This window comes from Arachis ipaensis, chromosome B9 (assembly GCF_059453495.1).
Source record: "Arachis ipaensis isolate K30076 ecotype BB chromosome B9, ASM5945349v1, whole genome shotgun sequence".
Lineage (NCBI taxonomy): Eukaryota > Viridiplantae > Streptophyta > Magnoliopsida > Fabales > Fabaceae > Arachis > Arachis ipaensis.
The window spans coordinates 97,986,316-98,011,484 of record NC_142444.1 but is presented as its reverse complement, the minus strand read 5'-3'; the positions used below and the strand labels follow the sequence as shown (position 1 = coordinate 98,011,484).

Below are 25,169 nucleotides of genomic sequence, written 5' to 3'. Positions count from 1 at the left end.
TGATGTTAGAAGCATTCAAACATGCACAAAAACAAATTCAAATGCCTGAAACACATGCAAATACAAGTTAAACTATACGACAAACACTACGTAACATTTTTACACCGACCTAACACATTTATCACCAAATGAAGAGTATAATGAGAACAGTAATACGTACTTCAAGGCAAGAACATGAAATGATTGTACCAAAAAAACAGAATTATGACTATGTAGTGTTTTGCGATCGAAATGAGAAAGAGAAAAGTGAGAAAACTAGACGATTAGTGAACAGTACCTTCAATAATCTTTCGTGTTTTCTTTCTGTTTTTATTGTTGATGATTTGAATTTAGCTTTGAAATTTCCTTGACTTTTTTGCAACGATTTTGAGAGATTTTTAAGAGATTTTGAGCCTAGTTTAAATTTTGAGCGTTGTGATTTTGATCCTGGGTGAAGAACCATTTTTCATAATGACATTTGCGCTATTCAATAGTTGGGAGAAGCGCGTGTTTTGAGGCACTCTAATCTCTGAGGTTGGTTTTTGTTGGACTTGGGCCAACTTGGTTGGCCTTGTTTAGCAAAAAAGTTTGTATTTGTAACAGTATTGTATATTTTAAAGAATATTAAGGCAGACAAAAAAGAGTTTTTAACCGATCTTCTAAGAGTGTATTTGATTTGTGTTTTATTTTCAATTTTTATTTTTTATTTTTTTATTTTCAAAATTTTGTAAAAAACAAAAAAAATCAGTAAAATCTTATTTTTTATTTTCACCTTTTTTTTTTCTTTAAAATTTTGAAAACAAAAACACTAAATGAAAATACAAACTATACACACTCTTTTTGTTTTCATATCTTCTATATGCTTAGATGATATTTCAAAATTGTAATAGTTTATATTTTATGTCTTAGTTCAGATTATATACTTGTGAAGCTGATAATAGTTTATGTTGAACTAATAACATCTTTGAACTAACTCACGTAGGATAGGTATTCGAACTGAGTTATTAAATTTTTAGATTTCTCAACATCCCTTTGTAAACAATGAGTGTCTTTCTGCTTCATATATTTTGTTGTAAGCTAATCTAGTAATAATTTCTAGTACTGAAAAGACTTTTAGAAAAAATGTATAAGATTCTTAGGTTAATGAAGAACCAATTTGAATTAGTTCATATACATGAAAAAGTTCAGGAAAATAATGTCTAATATTTTTAAATTGGTGAAATATCTAACTTGAATCTTATCTAAGAAAATAATGAAAATATCTAAAATTCTTAGATTGAATTACAATTAATCTAAGTCAAAATTTAACCGGAAAAACCTAGAACAGATAACAGATGCTTCAAACACCATATTTACTTTAATGCATGACAACATTATCCTACGATCATGAACCTTAACAAGGTGGCCGTGATAACCAGAGGCGTTGGTGCTAATTAATGTTATTATGCATGGAACAAAATACTAGGACTAAGCATAATTCTTACATAAGAGGTAAATTACCCTTTAAATAATAATTTCTTCAAAATTAATCGAACTGTTCGTATTCTATCAGATCACCATGTATCACAATCCTAATAATCTGGATGCTATGCAGATTATATTACACAAGTTTCCATACGAGATCAGGCCTCTAGCTAGAAGTTAGAGAACACTACGCTCTTCCCTCCTGTTATTTTCTCTCTTCTCTTTCACCCCAAAATACAAGTTTGACTAACGTCTCATAATCATTGCAAAGCCTAGAAAGCTGATGACAGCGGAATCCAAAAGCTCCAGCCATCTTGAAAAAGTTCCAGGTCAAGACTTGCACATATTGGGAATTGTTAATCAGGTGCAAATTGTTCTGGTCAACTCATTCACCTTCGAGTTCCGCGCCGAACTCCGCCAGCCGCTGGGTTTCTGCATCCAGATCCCGGATGGTGGCATGGTTAATCATACCGTCATCCTCGCAGGCATGTATCTGTCTACCACCAAACCTGGTAATAAAAAATATGAAGGAAACGAAGTAAAAGATGATATCCACAAGGAAAAAGGGTAAACAAAGATGCAATGAGAAATTAAGGGGAAATAAAAAGTTAAGCTTATGATAAATGGAGGAGTTAGGGTTCCAATACTGATCAACAGAACAATAACACAAGAACAGTAGGACGGGTTCAGACAATGACAAAATGAAAATGAGTTCTGTAACCTAAAAACATATAACTAGGTTTCTCAGAGAAAGATAGAAGTGCTTTGCATATAACTAGGTCTAGATTAATTAGTTTTTCTTGAGATGGAAAATCTATGAAGAATAGTACAGCAATTGAATATGACAAGGTAGTAATATAGATTTACTGGAACACTTAATAGATTGAATATTAGTTCTGTATTTTGCCTTTCATTGGCTCACAAGTAACTTATTAAAGTTGACTTTTGAAAAATAACTTTCTAAAACCCATAACACCTATATTTGGTAAATCAAACTAAAAATAACTTTCAATAAGCACAAACAACAATAATTGTGTTTGGTAAAATAGTTTCTAAAATAAAATTACTATAATAGACATAAATAGAAGAATTTTGATCATAACTAGAATTTGACATCAATAATTTAATTAAGGGCAAATATGAATATCTATTAATATATGAAGTTATATTAAACTTTTTAATTTTGATAAACACAAACCAACTTCGAAAAGCACCTCTTTAAGTGCATTCAAAAGCACCCGCAACTTTCCAAAACTACATGCATAAGCACATAATCTTTTTTATTTACCAATCATAAAATGAGGTGCTTGTGCTTTTAGAAAACAAAAGCACTTCTCCAGAGTTTTACTAAACCAAGCATAGTTAAGGATAAGGTCCTTGAGGGAGACGATCATTTAACAAGAATGAGAGATGATCAACTAACAAAACTTGTGGTGCCTAGGTAGACCATTCCTACTTATGTGACAGCATGACATAGTAAGTAGTTACAACAATGAAGATGATGGACTGGCAGTAAAATCAAATAATATAAAAATGTCTAAATTACCATCTTCCATTCATCAATTCTATGCACTTCTGAGCATCCTTTCGATCCTTGAATTTTACCAAAACAACACCCTGTGGATGATTCTCACATACCTGCAGGTAAAATCAGTATGGGACACGAAGTACAGAGGCAAATTAGACAACTGTATGGGTACAAGTAACAGAACTTCTTTTTTTTGGGGGGGGGATCCAGACAAGTATAAAGTATATAAAATAATAAATTTATAAAATATGAAAATACAGACAAGCTTAGATCAATTACCTTGACTGAGTCCAGAGGACCAAGCTTCGTACACTCGTCTTTAACATCTTCTTCTAGTTCTGAACGCAAATTTTCATCAGCCTGCATAGATTACACAATATCAGCAAAATGTCCAGTATGAGAAACAGCAGAACCAAATTGTAATCCAGATTGGTCAAATTGTAATTAACACTAACAAAAGCAGGAAATCCTGCTGTAAATTATAGCCCCCTATCATTAAAATAATTAATTGATACATAACATAAAATACTACTATCAAACTTTCTAGAAAAACAGAAAACTTGAAAAGAAGTTTATTTAATAATTTCTATTGTCAAAAATTATGGACAGGTAAGCTCACTTGTACAGCAATGTTCTAGTATGCTAATTGCACAAAGAATAAAAGTAAAATGAACTAATGTTTACCCTCATTTCAGCTGGAGTAAACATATAACGAAGGATAACGGTTGCTGGAATTAAAACTTTTCCATCATCACGACCACCTGAGCAATTCAATAAAAACACATGCATCATAAATAAGAAAATGAAGCCTGAAATTGAATTTATAAACTTGAATTGACAAAAAAGTAATAGGAATGCTTCTGGAAAAAATATCTTTTAAATCAATCTCACAATTTGCAATGCATACACTGGAAGACTTAAAAGACTGCAATGTTGATATTATACATTGACATAGTTCACAGTGTGCTGCTTAAGCTCATGGTTGGTAACTAAGATTATAACATAAAAATAGCCACTTTACAATCATAAGCAGCTTTTCAAAGCTTTTGATTATAAGCAGAACACATTCCTTTCAAAGGGTTTTCAAGTTGGACATTCAAATACAAGTTACTTGTAAGTTAATACACCCACATACAAATTGACTTAAAATCAGGAAAGGGAAATTAGGCTAAAATGAAGTTGAACTGGGAAGCACGGAAACCAAATTTCTGAAACATCAACTGAAAGTACTGGGTAAGTAAGCATACCCCATCCAAGCATTTTGTCTTCAACCTTTTTCAATTTCTTCTTCTTTTTATTGTCTACTTGCTTGCTTATAAACTTCTCTCCTGCATATTTAACATAAAGCTCCATCAAGCAACAATAGACACAATAAATAACTAAACTTTTTTATTTGAGACATGCATTTACCACAGCTATGAATGAATTATTATCAGAAAGTGCCGTCTGAAGTACTCAAAATTTAAATGATGCCTTACCTTTTTGCTCAAATTTAGCCTGGCTGACTGACATAGGAATCTTGTCACCAGGACGAAGAGGTGTTCCATCCAAAATTTGGAGTGCTAGAGCAACTGAGGGTTCCTAGTATAGACAAATAAAATTGAAAACCCTTGCATATTTACAAGTAAAAGTCACACACAGAATCCAATCTTGAAAAGAAAATCACATGCCGAACAATAAGGGAAAAAAATTACCTTGAGATAGGTAACCAGGGCGTCTCCCTTTTTCCTTCCTGTCTCTTTATCAACATAAAGCTTCACACGAGGCCTTTTAGTTTCTGGGTCCTATTGTGAACATAATCATGCATTCATATTCACAGACTGTCACCCATCATTTTATTTCTTAGTTTGAATTTTTTAAAGAATGGCCTCTCATAGGATAAATGTCATATTTAACATGCTCTGCTCTTCCAAGTGCCGAAATGCTAATCCTACTGGCATTATATAGTCACTGTACCATTTGTATAATGTCAATAGAGTTTTTGTCATATTCATGTAACAACCTCTTTTAAGATAGTGATAGCCATAAATTGTAGTAAAATTCTAACAGTTTTACCATTTAGTAGACAGTAGATAACATTTAATGAAATTGTACCTCTCTTATAATTCCACACTTGGAAAATACCTCCACGACCTACAATACATTAACCATGTTATTTCTTGCAACAATAATATTCTTAGGAAAATTAGGACCATAGTTAAGGGCTTAAGGCTTACTTCATCAGTGGTAACATCCTCCGGTAATCCAGTGATGTAAACATGCGTATTAATCTTTAGCTCAAACCAACTGTCTGGAGGTTTATTAGCTTCCTGAAACACACAGAGTTCAATTGACATTAGGAACTCATTTGTCTCCAAAAGTGTTCCAAAGAAAATTGACTTTGGGTGAAAACATATGCAATAGAGAGAGCAGAAGCACCTTCTTCTCGGCTGGCTTATCTGAAAGCTTCCTCTTTCCATCTGTTACAACATTAGTGTTGTTTGGATCTTCCTTTAAGGGCTCGGAAGGAGCAGTCAATTTTGAAGTATCTTCAAGCTTTTCGGAGGCATCAGAACCAGTTACTGTTGGAAACACTTCCTCTTCTTCCAAGAAGGTCATCTCTTCAACACCATATGGTTCATTGCTGACAGAAGCATGCTCCTATCACATAACAATAGTATTTAATCCACCAAAAAGGACGAATAGAAGAAATTAGTAGAAAGGAGGATAAGGCATTAACACAAAGAAACCAAAAATGAAAAACTAAACCCTTTCTGGATAAACTGTGCAATAAATAAATAATTGTTGTCCCCTTTGAATCTAGGATAACACAACATCTAGCATACGTTCATTAACAATACAACTCCCGACTCAACAAGCCTTGCTTGCATGGCACAAAGGGAAAAAAATAGCATTCTGTTATACAGAAATCATTTCTTCAGCTTAAACATGCAATGCAACACTCTCAGCACTATAATTAAAAAAGAAAATGAAAAACTTCATGTCATCTCTTTCGCCTAGCCTAGTCTAACCATATAATACAACACAAACAAAAATAATCTTTTTCAGTGCTACTCTTCCGAAAGAAAAGTAAATGTACTTTTCTTTTTAGTGAACATCTTAAGCCCTAATAATTACTATCTGTCAGGGAAATGATTGGAAAGACCCTAACAATTTACTAGAAAGCACAAACAAAAACATAAAATGCCATGCACCTACCTGGGGAACCCAGACTCTAAGATTCTTGTCCCACTTGTACGTTGTCCCGTCATCATCAGTAAACTCTTCTTCACCCTCAGGTGGCGTTGAAGGTCTCTCAGGATCTGCTCCTCCTACACCTTCTACTTGTGCCTCTGCCTCCTTGATCTCATTTTGAAATTTCTCAAACTCATCAACATCATTGGTGGACACTACACAACAATATCAATCTCTAAGATCCAAGAAAAATAACAGCAAAATAGAAAAGCCAAAATCCAACAGAAAGAGAAGGAAAGCTATACCTGCAGTTGAATAAGCAGGTCCCTGCTGGTTAATTTCTGCCCACAACTCAGGAATTGAGGACAACGGCTGCCATTCAGTTCTTCCTTCAGACCACACAAGTGTGTCTTTCAAGAGGTATCCATTTAAGTAGTGTTCTGTTCAAGCCAAGTACATAAGTTTCAACATGGTTAAGTTCTATTCACTTATTACTTTATCCGAAACTCATCCATGAAATCTTTTCATGCTTTAACCCCCCCCCCCCCCCAAAAAAAAACAAAAACAACACCAAACATAGCCTAAGAGTAAACCTCCCTCAAATTTCTCTCCGACCAAAATAATCTCCAACACATTAGTCCCTGAAAAATGAAAAAGCATAGTTCCTAAAGTTCAATTTAGTCCTTAACCCTCAGAGATATTAGTTCCTAAAAAAGGATTAGTATGATCAAATTTTAGCCGCATTTCAACGAGAATCATAGTGTACAACGTAACGCTGCATTCGCCGCCCAATATCAATAAAATTTTAGGGAACAACCAAACACAGCAAATCAATACAGTTATGCTATTCCAACATGGCCATTCAGACACCAAAATCAACATGCGGCAAAAAGTGAACTCCAGTTGTACATTAATCCAGTGTTGAATCCATATATTGCCTATTCCGAAGGTTAAAGTAAAAAATATATCAAACTAAAATGACATTCCTGAAATCAAAACAAGCTAAGAAATAAATAAAGAACTCACGGAGCAGCTCAGAGCGAGCGTAAGGGCCAAACTGTTGTTGATTATCAGCCGCAACATACCATCCCACTTCAGCAGTACCACCATCTTCACCTTCCCAAACCAGATTCAATGAATTATTATTTGCATAAACCAAAATCAAAATATTGTAACAAAGAAAAAGGATATAATTCGTTAAACTAGATAAAGTAATCTTCTTTTTCTTATATCTATCTATTGCGAAAAGAAGTTACTGGAATAGAGGGTATACCTTGTTGCTGTTGCGGCGGAGGTTGATGCTGTTGGAGGTTGCCGCGGTCGTAGCCGTTTTGAGACGACATCGTTTTGGAGAGTGCGAGTTTTCTCGGGGTTTCTGGGTTTCAATGTTTTGCAGTGGGTTTCTGAGTGTGATTTCTTTCTTCTTTTCTAGTTTCTAGAGAAAAAACTTAAAAAATAATAATAAAGAAAGAAGGAATACCAATTCGTTCAAGGCAAAATGGAAAATGGACATGAAAGCCATAGAACCGAACCCGTAGCTAAACCGATCAGATTTTTCGCTCAACCGGTTGGTTAGAGTTGACTCGGATGATGATTCGGTCATGCTTAAATAATTATTGATTTAATTACTTTGCGGATCCTATAATTTTATCGAATTTTTAATTAATTTTTTTTTAATTAGGTCTCTATATATTTTTTTTTTTTAATTTAGTTCATGTTAACGTTAAACAAAAAAAAAATGTTAGTGAATTATGAAATTACTTGTATACTCCCAGAAACTCAATTAAAAAAAATATAAGGATCTAATTGAAAATTCGGTAAAATTATAAATATTCAATGAAAGATAATTCCTATAATCCCTATTTAATGATTCTATGACATGAAAGATATTTTTATAATCTCTTTTATTTTGTCATTGTCATTCTTTTTTTTATTTATATACAAATTGTACCAAAAATACATTTTCTTTATTTTTTTTTACTTTTAAAATACCTTATCTTAAAAATATACAAAAAAAATAATGGATAAAATAAAACAGAAATAGTAGTAATATGTATATATAAAATTCAGTTTCCATCACTCAAGTATTTATTATGATTAACATAATGAAAGAACTTGCATATGGCATATGGTAACAAGAACCATTATTAAAGTAATAACTAAAAATGTTAACAAAAACTGATTTTTATATAGTTTCTCAAATAAAAGAATCAATTTGACTGACAAAAACCAAAACTGAAGGCATGAATTTTTCCTATGTTCAGACTAAAATAAGCAATACATATTTTTTCAAGTATCAACAAAAGACAAGACATATAAGACGACAGTCTGAATTTTTTACGCACATTCTTAGATTAAACCCTGTCACCGACTAGCAATTTTCTGATGTTCACTCCTCTTTCCATCAGAAAGAAATCTCTAAAAACTGCTTACTCTAGCATAAACTGATATTTTATCTCCCTTGAATATGATCTTTGCCATTACAACTCATGCCAAGTGACGCATCAGAAAGAATTAATTTTTTCTTTCTTTCATAATAAGTGCTTATTTTATTTTGTTTTTGTATTTTTTATCAAATTAATTTTTATTTTTAAATATTAATCATTTATTAATTAATCTATATTTTTATTATATTTTTACAAGTATTTATTAAAAAATATAAATTATAAAAATAGATGAAAAATATATTACAAATTTACAATTAATAAAAAAAATTTTAAATGGCCCCTAACAATTATCTCGAAAAACACGAGGTCCTTAATTAAAAAATTATTCTTTTCATCCCGTGAATTTTATTTCTGTGAGACTATTTAGCCTTTCTTTTAATATTTTTTTTCATATTAACGGAATAAGCCTACATAGCATGTTAAACTGTTGATTTATCTGTTAAGAACCAACTAGGATTGACAAATTCTTTTTTGTTAGGAGTCTCGTTGTTTTTGAAGGGTAATTGTTAGTTTTTGGTTATCTTTTTCAAATACATTAACTAAATTAGGAGTGTTAGGGGATAGCAAATTTTGTGATTTGTAGCCTTCAATTAACTATCATTAGTATTTTTAATAGTGTGAGATTACATCTAATGGTGTGAAATTACTCACTTTTCTTTTGTTGATTATGTACTAGCCAAATTTTAATAAAAGTGTTAGCCTCCTAGACTTTAACTAAATTACTATGTAAAACTAAGAAATATTAATAATTGTTAAATTATTTTTACTTATAAAAACTAAATAGAAAGTATATTAGTGATCGATTAACGAGTCACATAAGCATGTTTTGGTGAGAGATTATTAATAGAGAGGCTAACCAGTTTCACGAAGTTAATTATTAGAGGTCGAAATGAAAATTTTTTCTTGGAAACCTCGTAGTTCTTCAAAAAAATTATCAGGAGTTAGGATACATATTCACCCTTAATAAAAAGATATTTTATTTTTTCTTTTAAATTTGTAAACATACTTTAATTTTAATTATGTAATATAATTAAGAAAAACATGTATACCAAAATATATTTTAGCTCGATGATTTGTCTTTATACCAAAATATGATTTGTCTTTATACCAAAGCCCAAATAATTAAAACTCTTAATCCAACAAAGATAGCCCATATTAGAAAAGATCAGTTCAAGAGTTACATCGGTGTCTACCAACCTATTCGGGACATGGATACTACAGCTTGTGCCCACCTCGACTTAAGGGAACTAGTGTAAAACCCGCGCGTAGCGCAGGTTAAATATTGATCTATTATAAAAATTTATTATTATATATCTATTAATAATTATTACTTTTAACATAAAAAATTATTTGTGTATAAAAATTCATTATACAGTATATAAAAATATTTTATTTTATGCTTTCTAGAGACTAAATAAAAATAATTTATATTGTAATCATACAAAGAACAATTACCAATTAAGGAATATTTAGTTATATTATTAAATCCCTAGTATATAGTCTACATTACATACAAATTTTGTACTTAATCTATTTTATTGTATTTATGTATAATTTCTTAACAAAAACATTAATATATATTTATTAAAAGACTTAATTTACAAAAAGATTATATAATTAATCTTTTTTATTATATTAATGTTTAACTTAGCTATTACACCCTATTGTATGGCCCATGCCTCGAACATGTCATGTTGATTCTGTAATATGTTTAAATGGTGATTTAATCCTTTATTAGTTGAGATAGAGTAAGCTTTTTAATCCTTTATTCACTAATTTCAAACATTGAATATTGCATGCAAAATTGTCATTATACATAAATTTATCTATTACTATTGATTGTAATTTGATTGCAAAATTCGCAATATACTTCCTCTTTTCACACTGTCTATTTAATACTTTGAATTTATTCTATTATTTCATACATTATTTTTATTATATACAAACAAATATTGTCATTGTTTGACATTCATATTTGCATTTTTACAATTTTTTTCCGACACTTTAATATGGCATAGTTTAATTACTATTTTATCTTTGGTGGATAACTGCAAAATACAAAATATAATTCTGTGTATAATTTTTAATTTGAATTGTTTTTATTTTAATTAAATGTGCTGCTAATGTTCTTAATTGATTTTTATTTTCCTGGTTTTTTTCTAAGGAGGTGAATAGAAATTTAAAATAAAGAAATCAATTCCAACTTGATTTGTACTTAAAAGTTGAAATAAATAATCTCACTTTCAAAAATAAGATTGCTATTATAGAACTTTTTTTTTATAACTTGTACTATTAAAGAAGTTTTTATAACTATTTTAAATAAAGAACATATTATTAATGTTTAAATAAAGAAAAACGATCAATGTAAATGATAGTTATTTTTACTAATATATTAGATACATGTGTAAAATAATTTTATACTGATGATGTATTAAAATTAAATTCTAAAAAAATAGATTATAAATTTATCAATATTAAAGAAGTTCATATAAAATATTTTAAATTTGTGTTCATATCTTTATTACTCTTATTTATAACTTTTATCCAATAAAAGAAAAATAAATATACATGAGAGAATTTTCAACCACTTATACATGATGTTTCACAAATATGATCATACATAATACCATTCTCAAGTCTCAATCAATTTGTATATTTATAAAATATACAATTTTTATGAGCCAACTATCTTATAGAATTTGAATTGTACTGGAGTTGTTATTAATGAATATTTTTAACATAGCTATGTGGTAATTTTTTATTTACAATGATATAGAAGTGAACTTAAAAAAAAATATACTTTGCTCAAATTCTTCACTTTTTCTTATTCCTTGTTTCTCTTTTATTTTCTTTTTTATTTGATATTTCAATGTTCTTTATTTTTCTTCTTTTTTTTTACATATGCATATACCAAAAGATCAAAGGTCTTTTATGTTGAGTTTTGAACCTTTGACCTCTTCGTAAATTATTCCTAAATTCATAGAATTACATGCTTGAAAAAATGGTATAATAAAATTTTCTAAACCAACTATTGGTCAATTATCTTTGCGATCAATATAAAGTAATGGCTATCACTTTTGTTTTTTTAACAGAATTATGATTTTGCTCCCAAAGAAGAAGAAGAATAACATCATATTTAAAGCCTGGATACCCATTAAAAAAAGTATAAAAAAAAAAGTAAAATTAAAGCCAAAACTCACTGGTACATAGTTTGATAGATATCATACTTGTAAAATATGATAAACTGTACCCAATAAGGTCAACAAAAATATGTCAAAAATAAAAGCGAAGGTGGATTATGATCTAACTTAATTTGACCCTCAATAAACAAATTTGATCTAACTTAATTAGGACTAAAGTTTAGTTTAATACTACTACAGAATTATCAAAACTAATTTGATCCTGAATAAATTTTGATTTCCTCCTCTCGACCCACAAAATTCTTAAACACTAATCTTTAATTAAAAAAAAATTGAGAGTCAACTTACAATGTACTCATTCTAAAAGATTGATAATTTATTACTGATAAATTTTTGGTTGATTACTTTGAAACACCTCTTGTGAATTTCCTTTTGCTTTTTTCACTTTAATAATTGTCCAGCTCAGAATATCAACATCAATAATATCTTTAACATGAGAGTGGATCTCTAATCTTTCAGAAGTTGAAGCATGGTAAACCTTATTAGCTGCCACAAAAAGACTGTAGAAGAGAAAAGAGGAGTTGATTATCCTAAGATATAGATGGACACGAATAAACAAAATAATAACAAAGCAACAGTATCACATGAATACCCTCAACCACTCCTCTAGCCAGTGGTTATATACTTCAGTTGGCAAATTAAAAAAAAAAAGCAACTGCAAAATTAATGCATTTATTCACCAAGATATTCAAGGAATGAAAGTAAAGACAGGATCGAAGTAGCTTTTACAAATATCTCGAAAAAAAATTAATTGAGAAAAAATAGTAAACTAAGTGTCACATTTTTTTCTAATTAATTTCAATAAGCATTATTCTCTATGTTCAGATTAAGTTTCAGTTTTTGTTTACAAATTTTTTACTTTCATCTTTACTAAGTGTAATTTAAAGGAAAACAATAAGAACATATATGATATACAGCATGACATACATATATGTAGTACAAACTTTTATAGTGGTGTTAGAAGTAGGACCAGCAGCGACTTCTGTTTTATGTATTATATTTTAATTTTTTTCCCACAAAATTCTATTTATCGGCTTCTTTCCATTCTATTTCGTCCATCTCATTCATGCTTATAGAATGATGCTCCTTGTTTTGTTTTAAAACTAATGAAGGTCCTCCCCTACTTTGATTGACCATATAGTCCATAATATAACATTTAGGGATTTAAACTGAGAAAGTTTTTGAAAGGACAGAAGAAGAATTTGTTCTAGTGTATCAGGTATATAGCAAGTAATAAAAAATCCTAAAATATCTTCTGGAGGATACACTAAATGTCAACAAAAAAAAGTTTGTTCACTTTCATACAACTTAGGCACCTTTACTTGGTATTACTACTAAACAAAGACATAGTGTTGACACTTAAATTTATGCAAGCCTCCAAAAGATGCCAAGATTTGTGGATAATAGAGTTCTAAGCAACATCTAGTAATAATTAAAAAAAAAAAGCATTCCTTAACTTACCTGAGCAAATCTTAAATCCTAGTCCATAATGATGACTTTTGTAAATCTATTTCTTAAATCTGTCATAAAGGGATTTTCACATGAAAATTCCAAAGCTGCAACATTTCCATACTGATCACAAAGTAACTGGACTTATGCATGTCAACTCAATTTGATTAAAAAAATATCATTAGAATATGATCAATCAGATTAAAGTTCAGCGGCTTGTCTCTGGGAGGCAACTTTCATTATAAATATACTTCACCTTAGACTTGCCTGAAGAATGTCCCTACCTCATCATCAATTGGCATTTTGATTAAAAAAAAAAGCCAAAACCCAGGAAAAATCTCAATGGACATACCTGCATTATACTCAAAACCTCAATTTCATCACCAACTTTTATGATTCCTTGCTCAACCCGCACTATGGCAACTGTTCTTCGTACCTACAACAAAAATAAATTATAAGAAAGTTGAGATAACATTCTGTATATCATATCTTAAATAAAAATATAACTTTTCAATATTCGAGAGCAAGCCAAAGCAAAATTATATAAACTTTCAAAAAATATATAAACAGAGTTGGGAGGCCATGAAAATTTAAATCTAGAGCAGCACAAACAACATCACAGTTTGTAGGTTGAGTCTAATACTCAATATAAGAAGCAAGAAGAAAATACAAACTATTAATCTAAAGAATTCAAAGTTGTCAATTAAGAGTGAAAATACCATAAATCTTTTTAAACTCATGTCAAGTATATTTTTGAGGGACCAAATTTCTAATCTGATGTTTAAGTAACTTAGTAATCCGCTTAAAGTGAAAAGTGCACAAAATCCATAATCTATTTGTTAGTCCTAAATTTAATTTCTGGTGCTTCTAATAACGATGGGATCAAGATATTATTATTATCTTTGCATTCCATGCAGCTTTCCACTCAGGAAGATGAGTCTGAAAGAAAGAAACACAAATATTAGTCACGGAAGGCTATTTGAAAACTAATTTGAACCAAATGATTTATTAGCACAAACGGAATTGGACTTAATTACGCAAAATTGAAAAATTCACGCATTTGTTTGGTTCTGTTCTCAATTATGTTAGATAAATAGTGAAAATAAAAAAAAAGAATATATTTCAATCTTTTCTTCACATAAACCAAGTCTCTACTTTTAAAGTAAAGTCAACAAAAGATTTCATATTTTCTTTTGTTATATCATGCGTTGTTTTAATTCTTCATATATTGTTCTTTAGAAAATAAATTACTAAATAAGAACAAAATATAAAATCAATAATGAAAGATAGAAAATGAAACCAAATACCAATCCTATCCTAAAGTACTGAAAATAGAAAAAAAAAGGGGGGGGGAGGGGAGGGACCAAGTAGATCTCATTGGTTCACATAAATTACTTTTGAATAGTACATAACATGCAAAATGAACATCGTTATACTAAATTATTTTTTAGGTTCTAAGGTAATTTATATCCCAAAAAGTTTTTTTAAAGTGTTACCCTGCTTAGCTTAATGAAAATGCTTATTGACACATCTTGCTACATGTGTTTTTCTACTAGTCACGCTCATCAACAACCTATAACAAAATATAATCAGTTAAACGCAGCTATAGGTAATAACCAAAGTTTTGTTGCAGCAAGATTTGCAATATGCTGAAAAGTTCAAATAATACAAAAAAAAAAAAAACATAGCACATACTTTTATTAATCCTAATTTGTGATTTAAAGAAATTCTAATTTGTGATAAAAAATACATGAGCAACTTTGAACTTATGAAGAACAACCCCTCTTTCAATTCTACAATCAGTATCTTCATATGCTCTCTCCATTAATCCGTACCTGACCCTTCCCCATGCTTCCCATGTCCAAAGCCAATGGTTCATTTCCAACCGGTGCATCAGAATAAACCTGAATATTCATTTATCATGGTATTGGTAAGCTTATATATAGTTGTTAAAATTCAAATTCCTAATCCATATTAAAACAAAACTATTGTTATGTTGTGCCATTTCAATTAGCTAGAGAATATATCTGATAAAGTGTTTTGATGAAATCAAGTTTTAGTGGGTTCAATTTGAAAATTTATACACCCTATATAAAAACAACTATCACTAGATATAATAGTATATGATGGTACATACATGCACCAAAAATAAGATTACTGAGAATGCCAAAGAGCACTTATAACATAAGCAAAAAGAAGGGAACTTTACCAAGTTGGAGCATAATGAATGCCATGAGTGATATTCTCATATGTTGATATGCAGTTCTTAGTTGCTGGATACAAAGCTAATGATGAAGGATTTTTCTGCTCTCTAAGATAATGGAGATTTTGTTTCACTGCACAAAAAGACCCACCTCAATTCTCATCACTCAAACATGCAATAATGGAAAATATGAAATCTTATTAAGATATTCCAAATCTAGATTAAAATAATGCTATAAAAAATAAAAACTTTCAATGGTGATATAAGAAAACAGGAAAAAAAAGGCTAAACCACAATCTTTAAATTTTCGAAAGAATCTACAAATAGATCAAAGTATTGTTTGGAGGGAAAAGCCTCAGAACCAAAGCTGTAGGTCTGTAACAAATTAGTTAAGAGTACCACAAAAAAAGAGCAAATTCCAATGTGCTCATCTGTGATATCCGTTGAAGACGTCAGATATCTAGCGGTCCTTATTACTCCCTTGCCACTCAAGGCTACCAATGTTTCTGCCCTGGAAAAAATGAACCTGACTTTCTATTAAATGAAGATGAAAGTGAATGATTCTTGGTCAATGATTCCTGGCCATAACCTTTGTCTTTGGTGCGACTACCTGCAAATGCATATTATCAAACGACCATAAGCACAATGTACATATTAGTATATCTAAATACCTAAACTTCCAAGTTACCATTTGATAGTTCATGTCTTCAGGGCTAAATTCAGTTTAATTTACAATGATTCAACTTCAGAATAGTAGTAATACTACTTAGCATAATCAAGCAATAAAACTCAAAACACTTCCAAAGAGCATAAAAGTTTTTCAGAAAACCAAAAGTACAATAAATAAACACTTCCATGATGAAGCAAGATAAGCAAAAAAAAAATATTTATCTAAGACAATTCAATAAAATGAGGAATGAAAAATAGTGCCGTTGGATAATTTTGAGTATTTTATTTAGAGAACCATAAAGCATTTTATCTGTGATCCTAAGTGTTAATTGTACAGAGTTATCTTTATTTTAACTATTAGATCAAATAAATATTTAGTGTTAATTGTATAGAGTTATCTTTATTTTAACTTAAAGCAACAGTATTAAGGATGATTTATTTTAACTATTTAGTGTTAATTATAGAGTTATCTTTATTTTAATCATAAAGCAACAATGTTAAGGATGATTTTTTTTAAGCAACAGTGTTATTATGAACTAAGATTCTTCTTCACACAAACAAAAGCATAATGCATCAGTAAATATGAAAGAACCTATCTCTTTAGGACTTTGAGTACTTATTTTTAAAAGTTCACATATAAGAATAGGTTAGTTTTGAAATTTACTAAAAGCTTAAATACAATAATAAAAGAAGTAAGAAAATACCTAACATTATAAATTCTCTTTCCTCAAGGATTTTTCAGTCCTTTTCAAAACTGACAACTTTCTAACCTTAGCTTTAGGTGTCAAAGCAGCAACATTCTTATTCTTCTATAAGAACATCATAACAATCCTTGTTAAGCCTCAGGAGATGCTTTTGGTGCTAAAACACTCCCTCCTCCGCTTATACTTCCTGCCAAAATTAATTATCTGATCAACTATGAGGAAAAAAAAAAGAAAAATAGAAGTAGATTAAACAAAAAAAAACATCATTTTTAACAAATAATTCAGATTCCAACATGCTAGCATATGCAAGATGAATCTGATGAAAATCTTGGAGCTGTACAGCCTTAGCAATTTTTTTTATGGTTTTTCTTGTCCTATTTTTTCTTTCTTTCTTTATGCCAGTGAACATTTCATAAGGAGAAAAGGAAAATTAGATCCATTTACCAAAGGTAAGAAACCGAAAAGAATACTCAATATATATCATAATATATAGTGATCAAATAAAAGAACATACTTCTCCTTATTAACCATCTCCGAATCATAACAACTGATTATAGTGTTTTAATAACACTTTTACTTTAGGTTCATTATCAGTTCATGATTAAAAGCTTCCTCATACAACTTCAAATAAATATTAGCACAAAATAAAAAGGAAAGTAATTACTCTGAGTAAATTTATCAAAACAAAAAATGCACACTGTGTTTCACTTGATAATAAAAGAGATTTCTACCAAAAAGTGTAATTAAGGATCCAGCAAAGATTAAAGATAACACAACTACACAGCTTAGAATTTTAAGATAACACAACTACACAACTTACGATTTTAAGAACTCAGAGGAAAATAAGAGAGATCCTGATCTCAGGCTTCAATCCCACAGAAGACGTTCATACCAGTACCACAAAAGGTCATTCTTCCCCTTGTTGTTTGTTTTTGCTAGAGAGACCAAAAATCACACAAAAATTCATTACAAACATATAATCTAAATTACAATTAGAAAAGTTGTAAACTTTTTACAACACAAACAACAATTCCAGGAAACCAAAAAGGAAAAGATAGGAAGCAAACATGAATTTTAAGTACCTCATTCCTGATTAAATCGAAACCACTCTCGTTGATCTCAGGGTCCAAATCCCCTACGTACAACAGCGTCATAATGATCACATTCACAGCACCTGCTGCCCGGCTGCGAAGGAGCAGTTGTGATGCAGTTCTGCAGTGGATGCGGGTTTGTCGGCACCCTCTTCTCCTTCTCCCTCTATCGTGTTTTCTTCTCTGCTTCGTTCCATCTCTAATGCTTCTCATTTGTTTAATTTTTGATTTTTTTAGTGAAAAATGTGAACAAACAAACATATATATGAGGATGAGAGAGAAAGAATGATTTTGGAAGTGATAAACAGCTGGAAGCCTCAAACAAAAGCTAGAACAAAATTGTTTGAATTTGAACTTCATTAAACTCCCGCCTAATATTCTTCTCTGTTACAGAAGTTTTATTTTTTAGTATTTCATCAATTTTTGTTGCATTACCACTTGTCAAACATTGAGTCTATACACTTGTCGTTGTATGAGATTCAACACTTGTCGAGCACTGATCGTGCCACTTGTCGAGTAAATAACCTGCTACTATTCTCTTATTATATATTAATAGATTAAGCACTCATTTTCTTCAGTTAAATATTTATTAAGTGATGACTTAATCATTACCTTCTACCATAAATACTCTAGTAAAATCAGGTATTCTTCAATCCCAATTTACTTAAACCTGCCTGAAATTTTTGCTGACTTAAGTATCAGAGTCCTTTGCAAGTACCCCCACCATCGTTTTCGAAGCTAATGTGAAGCTCTCTTGGATACCTTCACCACCACCTCCAACCTCATCCATTTCAGGTACACCTTGTAACATTAGCGTGATTATTAGGGACCTAGAGTTCAACCTTTAACAATAGCAGACGACTCACACCAAAATGAATGCAATGCATTTGATTCATGATCACAAAATAGCGATCATAACAATAATGATTGTGCTCTTTCTATCCCTAACAACTCTTTTAAGGATAAAGAAGACTACGAAGGCCATAAAGTGACTTCAAAAGTTCACATTCCTGAAAGGTCAAAAAATAGAAATACTGTTAAAATATTCGGAGTCTTTTGTGGCCGCCAAGGACATTTAAAATTTTTGGAGGCCAAGTTGGAGCGATGAAAAGAGTCGAAAAGACAACTCTGAAGAAAGTTACACAGCAGGAGAGAAATGCATGACAAGTTAAAAAAGCTGGAAGTTGACTTGCAAGGAAAAAGGAAGTCGAGAAGAAAGAGACCCAATCTTCTCAGGGAGCAGTGATCCATATTCCGAGGGAATCATGTGCGCAAAAGTTCTTAGAAACTTTAAAAGTTCGGACATGGATCTTTATGATGGTTAAACAAATCAATGACACCACCTCAGTAACTTTAAGAGTTGTATGTACTTAGTTGATACATCTGATGCGACTCAATGCAAGGCGTTCCCGACTACGTTAACCAAAGCTGCAATGAAGTGGTTTAATAGCCTTTCCTTCAAGTTAGTAACATACTTTGATGATTTGGCAAAGAATTTTTTTTAACTCATTTTTTCATTCAGAAAGACAAAACAAAGCACATTCTGAGTTTTCTTGGGATAAAACAAGAAGCAGGACAATATCTAAGGGCTTGCATGGAAAGATTTAACAAGACATGCTTGAAGATTTAGAGTCTACTAACACAAGCAACCATCATGAGGCTCATTAATGGCCTTAGGGATGGACCTTTCTCACAGTCAATTTCGAAGAGACATCTGACTTCCTTATACAAGGTGCAAGAAAGGGATGAAATACATAAACATAGAAGGAGATTGCTCAAATTAGGAGGCCTTACGAAGGTCGGGAGAATAACTATCAATCTAAAGACAAAGACAAAGACTAGAAGAAAAAAGAGGGAGAAAATCCTGACAGACCAAGAAGATATAATTCTTACACTTCATTAAATGTATTCTTAGTAGATGTTTATCAGGAAACAACACTTAGAAAATTTCCCTACCTCGGCTAATTAGGAACAAGAAAGGAGAAAGTCGGATGGAATACTATAGGTACCATCAGATCTATAGCCACTCCATTAATGAGTGCTGTGATATGAAAAATGTGATTAAAAAATTAGTTAGATAAGATCAGCTAGATAAATACATTATTAGTAAGACATCGGACAATAAAAGATAGCGAAAGCATGAAGATAATGAAAAATCAATAGATCCCACAAGAACCCGAGAACGACATGTCCACATCATTGGAGGAGGTAGCATTACAAAGTCATCTAAAAATAGACATCTAAAAGAAGTCTATCAAGATAGTAACGGAAAATTAGACCGTTTTCAAAACCGCCACAAAATTGATGGAATTGCGGTGGTTTTGGGCTGCAATTTGGCATCGGCTACAAAAACTGCCTAAGATAGCGGCGGTTTAGATATGAACCAGCTACAAATTAGTTTAATGAATTCACTAAAGTCGCGCTTGAGTTCCAGCGAGAGTGAGTTCTCATCTTCTCTTTCACGTGAACACGAGTGAGGAAAGGTGCAAACCACACCTCTACGAATCCTCACTGCTGTGTAGCTCCTCTCTGTCAATTCCAGGTTTTATGTCCTTCCCCTTGCTGTGTCCATCACCGATTTGCTCGTCCTTCCTCTAACACTAGTCCCGTTCTTAGGTTTTCCCAGGCTTATTTGTTCAGATTAATGTTATCAAAAAATCCCTCTTTCAATTTGGTTCATTTTTCTTTCTCCATTAATTGATTTTAATTCCATCCCCTTTTTTCTTCTTGATTTGGTTTTAGTTTACTCTTTCATTTTGTTTTTGTTCTTGTCAAGAACACATGACAAAAAAGGGTAAAGCAAAATCCAGTCCAGCAAGACGCACCGGTACCATTGTGAAGACTTGCCGCTGCAATGCACTGCACCTCCATTCTGCTGGGTCTTTCTTATCTGGTACGTGTATTCTTTGTTTCTTTCGCCTTTACTTTTTCAATTTGGGATAGAATCAACTTTCTTCAATTTGGATTCATTCTGAAGTGTTATGCATTGTTGATTGATTTGTGGAAATAGCATCATGGATTCCATATTATCAATTCCTTGTTTTGGATACTTACTTTCTTTAAATTCATTTACATGGTTAAGGGAAGAAAAAGAAAACAATACATAAAAGAAAACAAAACAGAGCCAAAAAACATAACTAAACAAGGATGGACGAAACTTGTTAAGGAAGTTAAACTAAAAAAAGTTAATTAGGTTCAAAAACCATTCTTGAGTTTTATGTGTATACAAAGTCACTGTAGGGTGTCATTGTATGCAGAATATTACTCATAATTCTGTTCATTCAGTTTCATGCAACTCTTGCTCTTATAATACTTCACGACATTAATCACAACAAAACCAAATAAAATGAATTAAAATAAGCTAATCCTAACCTATTGTAATAAACTCTAAAATAGTGTTGGAGCTAATAATTTAGTGAAAATGTCTATTATTTGTTCTTTAGTCAAACTGATAAAAGCTTCACTTATACACAAATAGTTCTCTCTCTATTATATCTTAGTGATTTCTCTCTATCATGCTATTTTATTGGAAAATTTTAACATATAAAGTTTGATATGTATATAAAAGTCATTTAATTAAAATTCCTTTAGATTGTCACTTCTTATACATTTAAGAGATGTTTAAGACTATGAAAATACAAATTGGATTATATTCTAAATGAGCTAGTTTACGAATTTCAACTTTTAATTTTATTAACAATATATATATATATATCCATTGGTCCATATATCCATTCATGCACGGACTACACAAGTATTCATTGCTTGTGTTGTTGTTGTTAAGTGTTTTGGTGCTTGTGGATGGTGGATTGTTTTATATTTTATTTTATTAATAATATAATAAGTATAGTAGTTAATGGAGAGCAAAGGAGAAAACATGACCAATTTTCTTTTCTAGTAAGACACATCTCACCCTCAAAATAAAAGATTATAAAATCAAATGAACTTTTTTTTTATTTTTCACAAGTTCTTGTCTCAATCAAAGTAAAGTGGCAGATTTGGTCATTAAAATAAATTACATAATGGATAATATGGATATTCCTATCTCTTTCATGCATGAACCACACTTAATTGCAGTAGGATAACATTATTCTTTGTTTTCAAACTATAAAAGGACATTATAAAATATAAGCAATTTGAATATTTACTTTTTCTAGTTTTATGTCTATTATATGCTTTATTATATAAAGCAAAATCTCTATATCTTCAATTGTCATTGTGATTGTGCTAACATAAAAGCATGAATAAATAATTATGTTCTTGTTAAGAATTTGAATGTACTTGTTGATCTACTTATACTACTATTTTGATTTATTATGTGCCTTGTAGTGAAGTTTTTAGTTAGAAAGCTTACATTTAGTAATATATACATATAAATGTGCACCCGAATCTGTTCATTTATTTTTTGTGGTTCTAAAAATAGAAGAAGATGATGACACAAAATTCTGGTAGATATTCAGGTAGTAGATCAACATGTATAAGAACATACTTCTGTTTTAATTTTTTCGATTCTTTTTGGAAAAGGAGAAGAAGGAATTAAATATTATCATTCATGGGGTGGGATAAGGAGATTAGATAGAACATATAATAATTTTATTTTTATCTAATTTAGCAGTTGTTAAACAAACTGGTGGTGCTTGACGAATTATAATCGACTCCTGCTTTCCATATCCTCCCTCTGTTAAACAAACTGTTAAGCAAAATCTCTATACTTTTGATCAAGCAATTCAGGTAAAATTCTGATGTTTGTGTTGAATAATAATATAATATATTGTGTACATATCTTCCTTTTGTTTTGCTTCTTTTTGTATTATAATGAATAAAGAATACATTTAAGAGGCATTGATGGGAGAACTTGCTTTTAGTTTTTATTATATATTAAAATTCAAGGGTTGCATTGAAAATAGCTTCTACATTGAGGTTCAAATTGGCATTATATACTCAACTATATATAAGGCAAATATTGTATGGCTGTATGGGTGACTCCCAATAAAGAGAAAAGAAAAGAAAAGAAAAGATATTGTATGAAGTGAACATGTGTTTCATCATTTAGCTTCTTGTTTTTTGATTTATTTTCTGAAGTTTATAAATTTTTCCTAGTATACTTCATGTGATGTGCAACATGTAACACTCTTACTATCAGAATGTCACACTTTCGGCTGTGTCACCCTAATAGTGAGAAGTATTATGACGATTTTCATATATTTAATAATAAAATAGGAGCCTTTGACTCAAAACCGTATCACTTTTTTTTTGAAAAACCGAAAATACTTTTTCTCAATCAAACATGCATATATAACCCAATTCAAATCACAATCCTCGTATATATACATATACATACAAATCTTCTTCTACAAGTAACTTACAAATATACATGCATACAAATCATTATAACTCCTATCTCTCTTACAAATATAATAATAAAGGCGAGGGAAAATTATAACTGTATATACAATAATATAGAATACAATCTGATGCTCGAAAGAAACTCCTTAAACTCTTCGTCCGTCCTGAAAAGGAAAATCTATAGGGAGTGAGAACATCGTTTTCGCTGGTTCTCAGTAGAGGATTTTTAAGAATTGTCATAAGAGGATACGTATAGAGAAAACTGATTTCAATTGCAGTGATTATCGTTTGTTTTATGAATCTATTCAAACATCAACATATAAATAAATCCGAAAATCTAACTGCATATCTTGAATTTATAAAAATTCCATTCTTGATAAAACACATAACATTCAATATATACCAAAGGATCAATCAATCCAAACTCACCAATCATGGCCTCCGGCCCAAACATAACTAATCACGGCCTCCGGCCCAAACATAACTAATTACGGCCTCCGGTCTAACATAAACACAATCTTGGCCTTTGGCCTAAAACATAAACTGTCACGGCCTCTGACCCAAAGCATAATCAAACCAACACTCCGACCACCATAGTCTGAACCAACAGTCACATTCACAAGTAATAAAATTCAAACACAATCAAGAGCAATTACAGCAAGTATGGCAATTAGCAGTTAAACAGAAATATTCACATAGGCAAACCAAATACAATATGCACACCCAACAATATCACATAGATGCATATGATGCATGCCTGTCCTACTGGTCATGAGCTCACGTGTCGATTATTTTGCTAGAATCCAACACATCCGGTAGCTAACCCGGACATTATCCTCTCTGCTATTTACTTGCTATATGTAACACGCTAATTTTCCTAAGCCTTACCTCATGCCGTAAAGCAAAGGATAACAAAGTGCCACGACAGTTCTACTTATACAATATATATATATATATATATATATATATATATATAGAGAGAGAGAGAGAGAGAGAGAGAAGGAAATAATAATAATAATAATAATACGAGAAGCCTGATGAAGAACTACAGCTCAAAACAGAATCAGAAAAGCACAAAGCGTTTACACGATAACCCAAAGCATAATGGTACAGGATATTAGAAAAGACATAATACAATAATAATCAAGATAGCTATATGTAAGTATGATAGTCATAATATCTCTAGCCATAACCCGTAGAGTTTAGGCCGACTAGTTACATACAGACGATATAGAATTTTTAAGTTAAAACAACTTATACAACTTATCTCTCAAAGTCAAGCCTCTAAGGCAACAAAGATATAAAAGTGAGAGTATATCTTTGACAAAGTAAACCAAAATGCAAAAGAGAGCAAAAAATCCTCTACTCCGTCACCATCTCGCAACTCATCGAGGTGGGTCACGACCTGCATCTGAAAAAAACAACAAAATGTGATATGGGAACCAGATGTTCTCAGTATGGTAACAGTGCCCAATATATAAGATATAAGGTTCTAGGATGCCAAAGGCAATCCTAGAACTTCACATCGGTACAGATATTCAAGTTTAACGAAATAAATAATTCAAACCATAAATTAGGGTATTCTAACTTAAGGGATTTCTAACTATCACTAAAACATCGTCGTCCCACAGCCTTCACCAACTTATCCGCCATAAGATCCCATCGCCACCGCCTACTGAGCCTCCTCAATCCTAGCAAAAAACACAAGTAACACAAAAAAGTAAAGCACAAGTAAAGTATATATACAGAAAGTAGAACAATTAGCAAGTAGACATGTAATGCATTTAGGCACAACAGAAATAAATCAAGCAAACAAGCATATAGGTGAAGCATATGATGAATGCCTATCCTATTTGGCTCGTGATATCACTTGTCGGTTCAAAATGCCAACCCGACACATTTTTGGGATGTCGCC

At 31.1% G+C, this 25,169-nt stretch overlaps 1 protein-coding gene across 1 annotated transcript; it reads right to left on the bottom strand.

Moving 5' to 3' along the window:
- Positions 1 to 1,464: 1,464 nt before the first annotated feature.
- On the bottom strand, positions 1,465 to 7,656 carry ELF9 (RNA binding (RRM/RBD/RNP motifs) family protein). The gene is made up of 14 exons (XM_016320010.3): positions 7,419 to 7,656; positions 7,172 to 7,261; positions 6,451 to 6,585; positions 6,170 to 6,360; positions 5,390 to 5,611; positions 5,188 to 5,280; positions 5,066 to 5,104; positions 4,666 to 4,755; positions 4,450 to 4,552; positions 4,219 to 4,299; positions 3,656 to 3,732; positions 3,251 to 3,331; positions 2,990 to 3,081; positions 1,465 to 1,952 (listed from the first exon to the last, which is right to left on the bottom strand). Exons 1-14 carry the CDS (start codon positions 7,486 to 7,488, stop codon positions 1,829 to 1,831), a joined length of 1,488 nt encoding a protein of 495 aa, XP_016175496.1. The 5' UTR covers positions 7,489 to 7,656; the 3' UTR covers positions 1,465 to 1,828.
- Positions 7,657 to 25,169: the final 17,513 nt, after the last annotated feature.